Source organism: Capricornis sumatraensis, chromosome 8 (genome assembly GCF_032405125.1).
Source record: "Capricornis sumatraensis isolate serow.1 chromosome 8, serow.2, whole genome shotgun sequence".
Lineage (NCBI taxonomy): Eukaryota > Metazoa > Chordata > Mammalia > Artiodactyla > Bovidae > Capricornis > Capricornis sumatraensis.
In genome coordinates this window covers 98,889,675-98,905,842 of record NC_091076.1, presented here as the reverse complement: position 1 = coordinate 98,905,842, position 16,168 = coordinate 98,889,675, and the positions used below count along the sequence as shown (strand labels likewise).

At 41.6% G+C, this 16,168-nt stretch overlaps 1 protein-coding gene across 1 annotated transcript; it reads left to right on the top strand.

The window, feature by feature from the left end:
* Window positions 1-9,995, top strand: KPNA2 (karyopherin subunit alpha 2). The gene is made up of 11 exons (XM_068977009.1): window positions 1-102; window positions 1,703-1,800; window positions 1,950-2,087; window positions 3,751-3,839; window positions 4,906-5,174; window positions 5,337-5,431; window positions 5,528-5,791; window positions 5,980-6,213; window positions 6,451-6,633; window positions 8,079-8,228; window positions 9,666-9,995. Exons 2-11 carry the CDS (start codon window positions 1,726-1,728, stop codon window positions 9,756-9,758), a joined length of 1,590 nt encoding a protein of 529 aa, XP_068833110.1. The 5' UTR covers window positions 1-102; window positions 1,703-1,725; the 3' UTR covers window positions 9,759-9,995.
* Window positions 9,996-16,168: the final 6,173 nt, after the last annotated feature.

Here is a 16,168-nt window from a genome sequence, read left to right as displayed (position 1 = left end):
ATACCGTCCTCGGGCTGACCGTGGTAGACGTTTGGAGGCAGTAGATCCCGCAGCTTGTGCGCCGCGCACCGCCTCCGGTGGACGCTTGAGCCTGCTGTGTAGGTACGAACTGAGGTCGCAGTGCAGCTGGAGCGACAAAGGCTGGTCCTTAGGCCGCTCTTGGATTGCTGGAGGCGGGAGGGGAGTCCCGGGGTAGACGCCCGGCCAGGCTTCGGCCTCTCTGGTCGATGAGGCCTCGGGGGCGTAGTTCGTTGACGAAACGGGTGTTTCACTGTGGATGCGAGTGCATGGGCTTTAGTGCCCGAGGCCTTGCGAACCGCTGCAATCGCCTTTGAGTAAGAATTAGAGTCAGACCCGAGGACGAAAGCCTCGGTAGGGGGCCCGGCGCCTCTGGCTCCTCCTCCGCTGGTTCCCGCTGCTGCTTCCCCGAAATGGGGGTGGGGAAGGGGGTAGGGGAGGGGACTGGAGATGGAGGTGGCAGTTGGAAGTGCTATCTCTTAATTTGTAGGCCCTGAGTTGGCTGTGTCACGATTTCGTAAAAGAACAGAATGGAATTAAAGATAGCCACTTAGAAGGAGGACTTTTGTGATTTTTTGGGAGATTGCTCTTAAGTAGGTGAGTTTGAGTGGAACGCAGCTGATAGAGCCTAATTTAGTGCATTCACTCAATTTCTGGAAATGAAAACGTGCGAGATGCTGAACTGCATCTCAGGTGTTAAGGGTGGGCAGGAAATTTTATGAAAGTTTACACAATGTTAACGACGAATCATTTTTTAAAATTTTCAAACGTGCAGAATGTATCTGTTTGGGCCGTTTAAAGCCAGTAGAGCCTCGGAGAAGGCAATGGCACCCCACTCCAGTACTCCTGCCTGGAAAATACCATGGACGGAGGAGCCTGGCGGGCTGCAGTCCAGTGGGGTCGCTGAGAGTCGGACATGACTGGGCGACTTCACTTTCACTTTCATGCATTGGAGAAGGAAATGGCAACCCACTCCAGTGTTCTTGCCTGGAGAATCCCAGGGACGGGGGAGACTGGTGGGCTGCCGTCTATGGGGTCGCACAGAATCGGACACGACTGAAGCGACCTAGCAGCAGCAGCAGAGCCTCCAGATCTGAATTTGTGGCCCATACGACATAGATTTTAACTGTAACCTTATATCCCGTACGTTGTCTTCAGTTAACTATTCATGGATCCTATATAGAGTCTAGAGCCATGCTGTGCAGTGTGGTAGTCACCAAAGGCGTGTGGCTGGTCTAAACTGAGTTAATGCTGTAAGCTTAAAGTACCTGCAAGATCTGGAAGAATTAGTATGAAGAAAGAATGCAAAATAGTTAAGTAATTTTTTTGATGTAATGTGTTGAAGTGAGAAAATAGATATTGGAGTAAATAAAATATATTATTGAAGTTAATTTCATTTGTTCCTTTTTGCTTTTAACAATCGTGGCTACTAGGAAGCTTAAATTTATACAGCTTGCATTATATATTTCTGATGGACAGTACTGCTCCTGGAAGCCTCAGCCCTTCAGAGGGGAGGGGCCAAATATAATTTGGCCAAACCTCAAGTTCCATAGTGCTGAAAAAGGAAGTTTCTCCTCTAGTATGGAAATACGAATTGAACGTGTATTTGATAATTCCCTTAATGCTGTGTTATTGCCAAACAAAGTGATAAAAAGGAAATTTTTTTCTCTCCCTTATCTTGCAGCTTTCTCCCTTTGTCTCATAATCATGTCCACCAATGAGAATGCTAATTCACCCGCTCCCCGGCTTAACAGATTCAAGAACAAGGGGAAAGACAGTACAGTGAGTACCTTCTGTTGTTTTTCTAGTATTTTTTAAATGGTAAGGTATTTGGAAAGAGCGTCCACACTTTGAGTGAATTTAAAAAGTTGTCCTCACTTGGCACCTAACACTGATGTAATAGGTGAGATGATACGTTATCTTTTCTCAAGGAAATGAGGCGGCGCCGAATAGAAGTGAATGTGGAGCTAAGGAAAGCTAAGAAGGATGACCAGATGCTGAAAAGGAGAAATGTCAGCTCTTTTCCTGATGATGCTACTTCTCCACTGCAGGAAAACCGCAACAACCAGGTGAGGATATTTTAGTTTATGAGTTATGGTAAACCCAGAAAATCAATATGAGGCCTTTCTGAGATATTTAAATAACATGTCTTAGCTTTGTGGGTTTTAACTATCAGATGTGAAGATCTGTCTTTGTGTGCTCCTGTTCAGTAATTCTGATGGGTTATCTTCCCCCCGCCCATCCTCTGTAATCTGTGGAAGCTGATTCCAAGGTTGTCTTTAGCTCTGATCTCCCCTTCAAGTTTCCCTGCTTTTCCAGTTGCCAGCTTTTACTTTGAGTTGGCCATTCAAGTGTTCAGTGAAAGTATGTCCAGAACCAACTTTTTTTTTCTGCCTTTTTTTTTCTTTCTCTCCCTTTCCCTTCCTCCCTCCCTCTCTTTTTTTGTAGTTGTCACCAGCTTTTTTCAGGTCTTTTTCCTCAGCTGTCTCTTGATTTTCTTTCTGTGCCACATACTGTTTACCTAAAAGTTTTCTTAAAATACTGCTTAAAACATCTTAGAAACTTTATGATTTTAAATCCTTTTTAAAAGGTTTTTTGGAAATTAGACCCATCCTAGAGTTCTACTCATGGAGACTTCATGATTTTATCAGAAGTCAGTGAAAGTTGCTCAGTTGTGTCCAACTCTTTGCGACCCCGTGGACGATACAGTCCATGGAAGCCAGAATACTCTAGTGGGTAGTCATGCTGTTCTCTGGGGGTCTTCCCAACCCAGGGATTGAACCCAGGTCTCCCACATTGCAGCTGGATTCTTTACCAGCTGAGCCGCCAGGGAAACCCCATCCTACATTTTAAAATTTATCTTTCATCTTTTAAAAATATTGGGCAGTTTCCTGCTTTTTTCCCCCACGTTATGCTTTCCTTCAGTTCTCCTCATTTTATCAGTGTTCTCCCCGCCCCCCACCCCCCCGCACCCCACTGAATTCGACCTGTGTTGTGTTTTTCGAGTTTTATACTCAAATCTCATCTTCTCTTTATAGCACTTCTAGGTCATCCTAACAGGAAAAATGCTCCCTTCCCAGAATTCCTACAGCACCCCATTCTGCACCACAAATGAAGAGTAAATTCTGTATAATGCTATATACAGTGTTTTATATATATAATCATTTGTTCTGTGGTTGTTTAGATTTTACATTGTCCTTGTTGTAAGGTTTTAGGGAGAATGTGATACTGTCTTTTTGAGTTAACTGTAGCTTGGTTCGCAAATGCTGCAGTTAACTCCAATATGTAGTTACTACCTATAATGTTTATGTGTGCATAAATACTACATAAACCGGTGGGGAAATGCATGGATAACAACTTTAGCTTTTCAGATTCCCAGCACATTGCCTCTAACTCTGTCCCTTTTCCCCTAAAAGCATATCTGAGTACAAGTGCTTGAGACTAATGGAGGAATAACCTTCACAGTGCTCTAGCTCATTTTTTTAGCCTGTTCACAGCTACTTTTCTTAGTGACTAGATGCTGGGATACTCCATCACTTAAGACATCATTTAGTCATGACACCAAATTTGAGGATTGTTCTATATATTAAATAATGAATATTTAACAGGCGAATTTAAATGTGGGGCTAAACTTTAGTAACTGATTATAAACAGAAATGTCTTTGTGTTGGGATTGCATTGTATTTAATCTTAAAAATGATAATTTGAAAATTAATTTCCCTGTTCTTGTAGGGCACTGTAAATTGGTCTGTTGATGATATTGTCAAAGGCATAAACAGCAACAATTTGGAAAGCCAGCTCCAAGCTACTCAAGCTGCTAGGTAAGTCTTGTCTTCTGTAGCATGAGTAAACTAAGAAATCAGCCTTTTTACATTTTTTGGTGGGAAAGCAATGGCAGGTGGTGCAGAGAGTAAAGATTAAGCCAGGCCTAGGCCAATTTTCATTATAATCTTTCCTAATCTAAAATTTTCTGTAGTTGCCTAAAATTACACCTACCTCCAGTGATAACTTTTTAGTGTACTTAAGAAATGTTTTCTTGTCACTGGCATTTCAAGTCAATGCCAGGGAAAGGAGGAATTATTCAGTAACTGGGATTAGCACATTGATTTAGAATGGTTCATCCATTTAGGAAATAAATATATTCTATTTATTAGACTCTTCCCACCCACCATACACAACTATCTGTGACATCCATAATATAAGGATTGATGATCTCTGTAGCCTCACAGTGTGGGGAGAAGCAGGTCCAATTGGCAGAAGATCAGGGGAAACGTGTGTGTCCCCACCACTGGCCAGAGTAATGCGGATTAGTGGACTGTGATGGTATTGTATGTCAGGGTTTTTAAAAAGTGATAAGATCTGGAGTAGATTTCTGCAGAGAAGGGTTCTGCATCATTGGTAATATTTCAGTTTTGGGAAAAGTAGTTTATGACACTACCTGTGGTAGCACCATGCAAACAATCTGTCTGCTCAGCTTCTCTTAAATTCCAGGATATGTCAGCATTTAGTCTTCACTGTAAAAGGTTACTTAAAGTTCTAAACTCTTGGATTAAGATGCATTTTATTTTTGTTTTTTATTTTTTTTAATTTTTATTTTTACTTTATTTTACTTTATAATACTGTATTGGTTTTGCCATACATTGACATGAATCCGCCACGGGTATACATGAGTTCCCAATCCTGAACCCCCCTCCCACCTCCCACCCCATATCATCTCTCTGGATCATCCCCGTGTAAGATGCATTTTAAATTGTGTTTTTTATATGAACTTGTTCGGTCTCGAGTTGGCGTTTTAAATTGTTGTGGTTTTGTTTTTTTTTTTCCTCTGGTATGAACTTGTTTGGTTAATCACCTTCAACTTTTGTTTCTCTTTTTGCTTACCCATAGGAAACTGCTTTCTAGGGAAAAACAGCCCCCTATTGACAACATAATCCGGGCTGGTTTGATTCCAAAATTTGTGTCCTTCTTGGGAAGAACTGATTGTAGTCCCATTCAGTTCGAATCTGCCTGGGCCCTCACTAACATTGCTTCTGGGACTTCAGAACAGACCAAGGCTGTGGTGGATGGAGGTGCTATCCCAGCATTCATTTCTCTGTTGGCATCTCCCCATGCTCACATCAGTGAACAAGCTGTATGGGCTCTAGGAAACATTGCAGGTACTTGGATTTGAAATTGGCTGAATGTCTCCAGTCATACTGAGGTTGGCATACGTGTCTTAGTGTGTTTGTTGCGTCAAGACATTGGTGTACTCTGTAACGGAAATTAATGGCACTAGACAGGTGGTTGTGGTTGACTTAGCCGCCTTCTTTTTTTTTAAGGTGATGGTTCTGTTTTCCGAGACCTGGTTATCAAGTATGGTGCAGTTGATCCGCTCTTGGCACTTCTGGCTGTGCCTGATATGTCGTCTCTAGCAGTAAGTTACTTAGCATAAGTCACGTTTCTCACTGATTCTCATTTTCCTACCCCCCTTAAAAAACAGCACTTCACTGCGTGTTTCTTTTCCCCCCAGTGTGGTTACTTACGTAATCTTACCTGGACGCTTTCAAATCTTTGTCGCAACAAGAATCCTGCACCCCCCTTAGAGGCTATTGAGCAGATTCTTCCTACTTTAGTTCGTCTCCTGCATCACGATGATCCAGAAGTGTTAGCTGATACCTGCTGGGCTATTTCCTACCTTACTGATGGTCCAAATGAACGGATTGAAATGGTTGTGAAAACTGGGGTTGTACCCCAACTTGTGAAGCTTTTAGGAGCTACTGAATTGCCAATTGTGGTAAGTTGATTTTCAAATGAGAGTATAACGTATAAGGAGCACAATTAGTTGGTACTAATACTGACATATTGTATATTTTAGGCCATAATGAGCCTCTTACCTGTCAAAACTTTTAGGGTGTAGTGATTTTGAGTAGTGCTGGAATAGATAAAAGATAACTGCCAGCGTCAACTTTTTTTTCCTTTCAGACTCCTGCGCTCAGAGCCATAGGAAATATTGTCACTGGGACAGATGAACAAACACAGGTTGTAATAGATGCGGGAGCACTTGCCGTGTTTCCCAGCCTGCTGACAAACTCCAAAACTAATATTCAGAAGGAAGCTACATGGACAATGTCAAACATCACAGCTGGCCGCCAGGACCAGATACAACAAGTTGTGAATCATGGATTAGTCCCATTCCTTGTTGGCCTTCTCTCAAAGGTACTGTAGCCTTAGGACTTAAATGGGCAGGCACTTGGTAGAGTTGTACTTCTTAAGATTCTTAACGTACTAATGCTGGGTTCTGTTTAACAGTCCTTTGCTAAATAATAGTAGCCTTTTTACTTTAGCTTGGATAGAACCAATTGAAAGTCTTAATCACTTTCTTCTAAAACAGTAGTTTTGGAATCTTATTTTTATGACCATTCTAAAATAAACCTGTTTCTTTATGTTAATTAGGCAGACTTTAAGACGCAAAAGGAAGCCGCATGGGCTGTGAACAATTATACAAGTGGCGGAACTGTTGAGCAGATCGTGTACCTTGTTCACTGTGGCATAATAGAGCCGTTGATGAACCTCCTAACTGCAAAAGATACCAAAATTGTTCTGGTTATTCTGGATGCCGTTTCAAATATCTTTCGGGTAAGGCTTAGCAAGACAGCATTTGTTTGAATTTGGACTCGATAATTGGTTTACTATTTAGATGACGAAGTGAAGGGCAGCTAAGTTTACTCAGTTCACCGCAGAATCAGAAAACCTGTTTATGTGGGCCACACTCTTGATAAAAGATGTGGCAGAGGATTATGAGAGAGAAAAAGGAGATGACAAATGCATGATGTGACCTGAATTGAGGCCAGGTACGTAGATATGCTGTTCATACACATTTATTTTGTCAAGCATTAATTCCCCTAATTTCATATAAACTTTGGTGAAATTAAATTTGAATGACCTGGTTAATTATATTTTTCTTTTGGTTCCATTCCCAATTGATCGAAGTGTGATAGCACATGGCACTTGATCGTAATGTTTAATGGTTGGTAGGTCAACATTGAAAAACAACTTTAAACTTCTGAGTATGGAAATTTTTACATATCAAAGTTGAGTTTATAGTAATGATGCCTAATGTATCACCTAGCTTAAATAATTTGTCAGCATTTGCCTTCTCTTTCTCCTCACCCTTCAGTCAGTTCAGTTCAGTCGCTCAGTCGTGTCCGACTCTTTGCGACCCCATGAATCGCAGCACGCCAGGCCTCCCTGTCCATCACCAACTCCCGGAGTTCACTCAGACTCACGTGCATTGAGTCCGTGATGCCATCCAGCCATCTCATCCTCAGTCGTCCCCTTTTCCTCTTGTCCCCAATCCCTCCCAGCATCAGAGTCTTTTCCAATGAGTCAATTCTTCACATGAGGTGGCCAAAGTACTGGAGTTTCATCTTCAGCATCATTCCCTCCAAAGAAATCCCAGGGCTGATCTCCTTCAGAATGGACTGGTTGGATCTCCTTGGAGTCCAAGGGACTCTCACCCTTACCTTTTATTCTATTTTGAAGCAAGTCAGTTATTTCATTTTTAAATATTTATGTCTCTCCTGAAAGTTGAGGACTTTAAAAACATAGCTAGCCATGATAATCATTTGTGTATATACCTAATAGATTCTTGATATCAACAAATAGTCCAGTTAGGGGTTATTACCCTTGAACAATGGTTCTCTTGCTTGATTTCCATACACCTTGGGATTATCTGGGGTGTTTTTATACCAGTAATTTTCTATTCCCATCACAGACCAGTGGACCTGGATATAGTGTCATTTTTTAAGTTACCCAAGTGATTTTGATATACAGAAAAGGTTGAGAATTATAGTAAGATCTTCGTGGCTGAAAGCTACAGAAGTAGCTGCGAAGAGCAAGTACAGATCTGATTCCTTTGAATTGTTAAAAAATGTGAAGTTGAGTTTTATCTCATAGGGTTGTGAAGGAACTGCTGAGTGTTTATTTCTGTCTGATATATATTGATAGTCAAACATACATTGTTTTCTTCATTAAAAGAGTTCATTCAAAGTTTAGTCTTCTAAACTTGGACTTTTTTTCAGGCTGCTGAGAAACTAGGTGAAACTGAGAAACTTAGTATAATGATTGAAGAATGTGGAGGTTTGGACAAAATTGAAGCTCTACAAAACCATGAAAATGAGTCTGTGTACAAAGCTTCATTAAACTTGATTGAGAAGTATTTCTCTGTAGAGGTGAGTAAACTGGTAATATTAATAGCTGGGAAGGTTAAGCCCCATAAAATATTTTTCCCTCAGACTTTCTTAATGAGTCTTGATAGACGTAGTAAAATATCCGTGTAAGTATCCTATTGCATATAACATACATATTTGTTTCTCTAATGTTTTGCTTGATAATAATACCATCTTTTAACTTGAAATATTAAAAAGTCACCAGTTTACTTTGGAATGAATAGCCTCACGAATCTTAGAATATCTTGAGAGTCAGTTTGTGTAGGAGTTGGAGAAGTGGGCCAACCCCACAGCCATCCTCTGGCCTAATAGGCTGTTTTCCTCTTGCCTACTGAAAAGTGACAGGTTAAGGAAATCTCTTTTTCTGTTACCGTAGTAGCATTTTAAAAAGACTTATTTTTGTCTGTGATGGGTCTTTGTTGCTATGCAAGGGCTTTCTCTAGTTGTAGCGAGAGGAAGATATTCTCTAGTTGCGGTGTGCGGGCTTCTCATTGTGGTGGCCTCTTGTTGCGGACCACAGGCTCCAGACCGTAAGGGCTTCAGCAGTTGTGGCTCGTGGGCCTAGTGGGGTCTTCTCCGACCAGGGATCGAACCCCTGTCCCTTGTGTTAGCAGGCAGATTCTTAACCACTGGACCACCAGGGAAGTCCCATAATTTTTTATTGAAGTATAGTTGATTTATAATGTGTTTAATTACTGCTATACAGTGAAGTGATTCAGTTACACATACATATATTCTTTTCCATTATGGTTTATCATAGGATATTGAATATAATTCTCTGCTATACAGTAGGACCTTGTTAATCCATTCTATATATAAAAATGTACATTTGCTAACCTTGACCTGCTGCACCATCTCTTCCCCCAGTCTCCTCCCACTTGGCAACCACCCGTCTTCTCTGTGTCCATGACTGTGTTTCTCTTGGGTGGATGGGTTCATTTGTATTGTATTTTAGATTCCGCATAGAGGTGACTCGTCTCTCTGACTTACTTCACTTAGTATGATAATCTGGTTGCATCCCTGTTAGAGTAGCATTTCTTAACCTATTCAGAACCTTCCCCTCTCAGGCAAACTTCAGTAGCCCTCCCTCCACTGTTTGAGAGATTAAAATATGGTTCAAGATTAAAGGTGAAATATGCAAATGAAGACCTTAAGGTGTTATGCTAAGTGAAATGAGACAGAGTAGGACACACACCATAAGATTTTTCTTATGTGTGGGATGTTTGGGCGGGGGTAACAAACAATATGTCAGCTCACAGAATAGATGGGTGGTTGCCAGAGGTTGAGGGTGGGAGAAGTGAGTAAACTGTTTGTTTTTGTTTTCAGCTTAAATAAATTGAGATGAAAGAAAAAAGCGTAAATATAGATTGCTAGGCAGCTACCTCTTAGAACTGTGCCAAATTTATGGGATTCTGTTGTTTTGTTTTTAAATACTTCTAGGAAGAGGAAGATCAAAATGTTGTGCCAGAAGCTACCTCTGAAGGCTATGCATTCCAGGTGCAGGATGGCTCTGCCGGGACCTTCAGCTTTTAGGCGTGCCCCCGAGGCTTAACGCCGTTTGTGGTGCCCTTTGTTTGGTATAAGTTTGTCTTACTGTTTCTCTACCAAGAACTCTTTTTAAATGTGGTTTGTTACTGTAGCACTTTGTACAACAAAACTATACTTGAACAGTTCCAAACTGTACATACTGTGTGAAGCTTCTTCTCTCAATCGGTTTCTTATTTCTATGTTTCTATGTGGAATTTCATATCTTGCAGTGTCCTGTAAATAAAGATTAAATTCCACCCTTTTCTTTACTTCACCATGCCAATGTGTTACTTTCTAATGTAGAGTTCTCACAGGTGGCAAATGAAAGGGAGTTGAACTGAACTCATGTGACTCTAAACTGGGGTGTAGTTCTGGTGTCAGGCAGCATTTGATGTAAGGTTTGTCGTGTCATCAAGAATACCGAATTGATCGCTTCCTGTCTGCTTCTGAATTCTGGCTTTGCTCTACGCTGCTTCCCCACTTGGTTGGTGAGAAATGGCCCTTGGAATGTCATAGGACATTTTTCACTGGACAGGTTTTTCACCAAAGAACAAATAAAATTTCCCAGAACCCCTCAGCCAGTGTCTTCTCAAGTCATACTGGCCACTGGGATAAAAATCTTAATTTAATCTTAAATTTCTCCTGGAGTCACAAGTGGAATTCATTCCTCCCAACTTTCAAGGCTGAAAGTGATTTCAAGGCTGCACCTGGGAAAATTCGATTGCTAAGGGGTGAGGTCCACCTATTGAGTCTTGTCCTTTTAATTCCCAGGTGCAGTCTGGGTTGTGAAAGCCACTACGTTAGCAGAAAAGGAAGGGGTCAGGTAGAGTTTTTAACTATAATATCCCAGAAGTCTTAGGAAAACAAAACGCATCTTTAATATACTACTGTCAGTTTCCACTTTTCAGATTATTGGAAAAATGAGCAAATGCTTCATGAAGATAAAAGCTATGATGGCGGGCATGGGGTGGAAGACTCAAATTGAACACAATTTATGACCTACTGTAGTCAATAAGCGCTACTGTATTCAGTAAGACAAGATAGTTCTTCAAGTTGGTTGTATAATGTAAGGAATTGCCATTTACCTTCTCAGTGGGTCCAAGCCCTTCCCCTGGTTCATCGACATACACTTTAATACATTTTGCCTTTTGTAGATAACAGGGTGTTTTTAAGTTCTCTTCTCAAAGGTGGTCGTCTTGTTGGGGAGCAGAAACGCTTCAGCTGATGTGTACTTAAAGCACCTCCAACGGCCGAATTCTCAACACGGAACGTGAAACCTGTTACAGGTGCTCCTCTAAGTGCAGGGCGCCTTGTTTGGAGCCCTGGTGTTTTCTGTTTTCTCTGCAGTCTTCCAGACAGGAGGACAGAAGGAACCAGGCTGGAGCTCTGTCCTCCCTTCCCTGCCTAAGTCTTGCTTGCCTCCCTTTTCCCTCCCTTTCCCCCAATGTGAATCCCTTCTTGGTTGCTGCATCCGAAAGTCTTTAGCCTGAGAAAATGTGGAAGTGAACCTGCACATCCTAGGCTTTCACTTTAAGGTAGATGGAGCTTTACGGTTTTAAAGGGACTAGTGTAACACACACTTTGATAGGAGTATAAGGCCTGGATTTGTTAGCGTGAAGGCATGACTTGGTGAAGTAATGGACAGGAGACAGCTGCTTTCCGAAAATACATTTTCATATTTTAGATAAAATTCCTAACATACTAGTTTCCTTGAAAATCCAGAGAGGCATTTGTATGTTTTTATTGAACTTAACTAGATAAAATCTAACGTTTTTATATTCAGCTTGATTTTAAGAAGTGACAAAACAGCCCCTCAATTTTCCCTCTTGCATTAAATGATAATTTCTAAATTATGGGCTTCCCAGGTGGCTCAGTGGTAAAGAATCCACCTGCCAATGAAGGAGACTCCATTCAATCCCTGGGTCAGGAAGATACCCTGGAGTGGGAAATGCAAGCCAACTCCAGTATTCTTGCCTGGGAAACTATGGACAGACGTGTCTGATAGGCTACAGTCCATGGGGTTGCAGGGCTGGACACAACTGAGCATGTGTGTGTGCACGTGTATATTGCATTAATACACTGCATTTTTTAAGCTTTAGCCGTTTTAAATCTCATCTAGATTTTAATAAACCATCACTGCCTGTGATGACTTCATTTTTGTATTGTCATAAGATGGGAAAGCAAAATTTTAGTCAAACATCAAAGTACTGCTGACACTTCTTTTGCTTGTTGAAAAATCTTTAAAAAGTTAACATGAGGAAAAGATTGAACATCGGTGCTAAGTATTTCCCGAGTGTTTTTAAATTAGTTTTATTGTAGTATAGTTGCTTTACAATATTGTGTTAGTTTCTGCTATACTTCCTGGAGTATTGATTCTTTAAATTGCCAGTGTATCTTGGCTTTAAAATCCTATCAAGCAACTTGACTATTTTTAGAATAAGGTAGGAAATAAACTACGAGCAAAGCTGGTGGAGGTGATGGAATTTCAGTTGAGCTATTTCAAATCCTAAAAGATGATGCTGTGAAAGTGCTGCACTCAATATGCCAGCAAATTTGGAAAACTCAGCAGTGGCCACAGGACTGGAAAAGGGCAGTTTTCATTCCAATCCCAAAGAAAGGCAATGCCAAAGAATGCTCAAACTACCGCACAGTTGCTCTCATCTCACATGCTAGTAAAGGAATGCTCAGAATTCTCCAAGCCAGGCTTCAACAGTTTGTGAACTGTGAACTTCCAGATGTTCAAGCTGGATTTAGAAAAGGCAGAGGAACCAGAGATCAAATTGCCAACATCCTCTGGATCATCAAAAAAGCAAAAGAGTTCCAGAAAAACATCTGATTTCTGCTTTATAAAGCCTTTGATTGTGTGGATCACCACAACTCTGGAAAATAGTAGACCACCTGACCTGCCGCCTAAGAAATCTGTATGCAGGTCAAGAAGCAACAGTTAGAACTGGACATGAAACAACAGACTGGTTCCAAATAGGGAAAGGAGTACGTCAAGGCTGTATATTTTAACTGTGCTTATTTATCTTATATGCAAGAGTACATAATGAGAAACACTGGGCTGGATGAAGCACAAGCTGGAATCAAGATTGCAGGGAGGAATATCAATAACCTCAGATAAGCAGATGACACCATCCTTATGGCAGAAAGCGAAGAACTAAAGAGCCTCTTAATGAAAGTGAAAGAGGAGGGTGAAAAAGTTGGCTTAAAATTCAACATTCAGAAAACTAAGATCATGGCATCTGGTCCTATCACTTCATGGCAAATAGATGGGGAAACAGTGGAAACTGATGGACATTAGGGGCTCCAGAATCACTGTAGATGGTGACTGCAGCCATGAAATTAAAAGACGCTTGCTCCTTGGAAGAAAAGCTGCAACCAACTTAGACAGCATATTAAAAAGGAGAGACATCACTTTGCCGACAAAGGTCTGTCTAGTCAAAGCTATGGTTTTTTCAGTAGTCATGTGTGGATGTGAGAGTTGGACTATAAAGAAAGCTGAGTGCAAAGAATGGATGCTTTTGAGCTGTGGTGCTGGAGAAGACTCTTAAGAGTCCCTTGGACTGCAAGGAGATCCAACCAGTCCATCCTAAAGAAAATCAGTCCTGAATATTCACTGGACGGACTGATGCTGAAGCTGAAACTCCAAACTTTGGCCACCTGATGAGCTGACTCTTGTAAAATCCCTGATGCTGGGAAAGATTGAAGGCAGGAGGAGAAGGAGATGACAGAGGATGAGAGAGTTGGATGGCATCACTGACTCAATGCACATGAGTTTGAGTAAACTCCGGGGGTTCATGATTGACAAGGAGGCCTGGCATGCTGCAATCCATGGAGTTGCAAACAGTTGGACACAACTGAGCAACTGAACTGAACTGAGGAAATAAACATTTGTTTTCTCAAGGCTGTTTTTTTTTTTTTTTCTTCTCATTCTCAACCTTTCTGTGACTGCCTCATCCCTGAAAAGAAATTCTGGATAATTTCTTGTTACAGTACATCCTTGTTAAATAGGATTTTTGCTTCAGTATTATGCACCTTAAATTGCTCTTATTTATTTTGCACTTTCCAGAACCAAGTCAATTAAAACCAAAATTGTGCTCATCAAAGTGGCATGTTCCTTTCCATTCTAAACAGCCGTTTTGTTTGTATGGGCAGTTGGAAACCTCGTGAGCCACAGGACCCCAAGTTCAGAAGGCCATTAAGGGAAGTGTAGCTGGCCGCTCCTTCCCTCCCTCCACCCTTGCTGAAGCTTGCCAAGACCCAGCTGGCTGATTTTGCAAAGCCCTTGAAATATGTCATTAATGGTGCTTGCTTTTGAGATTGGGCTGTTGACCTAATTTGTGATGAACAAAACCTGGCCAAATCACGCCGTGCTCCCCTCCCCCCAGGGAAAGTGTTCATGAAAAGTGTTTAGCAACATCACCGATTTAAATAACCTCAGCTAATAAAGATGATAGAAAACACTCAAGCTATCAAGTAGGATTTTTTGAGGACAGAAGAGCAGTTTAATTTTGAGCATTTGTATGTTAAATGGCATGTTGTTGGCATAGTTTGAAAGCAGAATTCTGGTGTCTATAAACGCCCAGTTCCTCCTAAATATTTGGGACAGTTTCATAACACTGTGTAGGAGTTGTACACAGCAAACCCTCTTAAATTGATCAGTTTGTGCATTCCTCTCAGGCTTTTCACAATAAAAAATGTCTTTCCCTGTTCAAGTTCCTAGAGTGGTGCAATGGAATGGGCTATTAATTAGGAGCCAGATCAGCCTAAGTTAAAATCTGTCTCTACTGTATTTTAGTGAATGTCCTTTGGGTTATCTGTGTAGCCCGCAATCCCTGATGGACTGTACCCTGAAATAGGTTACCATATAATATCTGATTACCATATAATAGCAGTATGCTAGGTAAATATTGTAGTCATAGAACAGCTATTCCCCACCTTTTTTTAAAATGTAATTATTTTCTGTTTTGGCTGCACCACACAGCGTGTGGGTTCTTGGTGCTTCCGCCAGGGATAGAGCCCACACCCCCTGCATTAGAAAAATGGAGTCCTAACCACTGGATCACCAGCAAAGTCCCTATTCCCAGCCTTTAGGAACAAAGGTTTCTTTGCTGTTCTTCCACAGACCTCTATTTTGATATATATTTACCTCCTCAGTTCAGTTCAGTTCAGTCGCTCAGTTATGTCCGACTCTTTGTGACCCCATGAATCGCAGCACGCCAGGCCTCCCTGTCCATCACCAACTCCTGGAGTTCACTCATACTTGCGTCCTTCGAGTCGGTGATGCCATCCAGCCATCTATCCTGTGTCGTCCCCTTCTCCTCCTGCCCCCAATCCCTCACAGCATCAGAGTCTTTTCCAATGAGTCAACTCTTCGCATGAGGTGGCCAAAATACTGGAGTTTCAGCTTTAGCATCATTCCTTCCAAAGAACACCCAGGACCAATCTCCTTTAGAATGGACTGGTTGGATCTCCTTGCAGTCCAAGGGACTCAAGAGTCTTCTCCAACACCACAGTTCAAAGCATCAATTCTTCGGCACTCAGCTTTCTTCACAGTCCAACTCTCACATCCATACATGACCACTGGAAAAACCATAGCCTTGACCAGATGGACCTTTGTTGGCAAACTAATGTCTCTGCTTTTGAATATGCTATCTAGGTTGGTCATAGCTTTCCTTCCAAGGAGTAAGCGTCTTTTAATTTCATGGCTGCAGTCACCATCTGCAGTGATTTTGGAGCCCCACAAAATGAAGTCTGACACTGTTTCCCCAGCTATTTGCCATGAAGTGATGGGACCAGATGCCATGATCTTCGTTTTATGAATGTTGAGCTTTAAGCCAACTTTTTAACTCCCCTCTTTGACTTTCATCAAGAGGCTTTTTAGTTCCTCTTCACTTTCTGCCTCCTAGCTAAGTTTATTCTTACTCCTTTTTTTTCTTATCAGTCTCTGTTATACATCATCATGAGACACCACATGGCTTGTTTCTGTACTCAATGGTAGGATTCTATTCCAAAGTTGGATGTTCTGTTGGTCTTTAGGCCTATTACAGGCTTACCAGAGCTTTGCAAACAGTGAAACTGGCCCAAGGACCACCAGTTTTTCCAGGGATGGCCTTTGCAGCTAAACCTGTGAGGGCTTCAAGTTCCTGTAACCTGCCCTTATTCCCCTTTCTCTTCATTCTATGACTTAGGGCACCTTTCTCATCTAATGTCTCACTGGCCCTGAGAACAGCCCCACTCAAGCCATCCTGGTGATGGTTTGCTTGGAAGCTTGTCAGTATAGCCAACCCATTGTTGTTCAGTTGCTAAGTAGTGTCTGACTGTTTGCAACCCCATGGACAGCAGCATGCCAGGCTTCACTGTCTCCCGGAGTTTGCTCAAACTCATGTCCATTGAGTTGGTGATGTCATCCT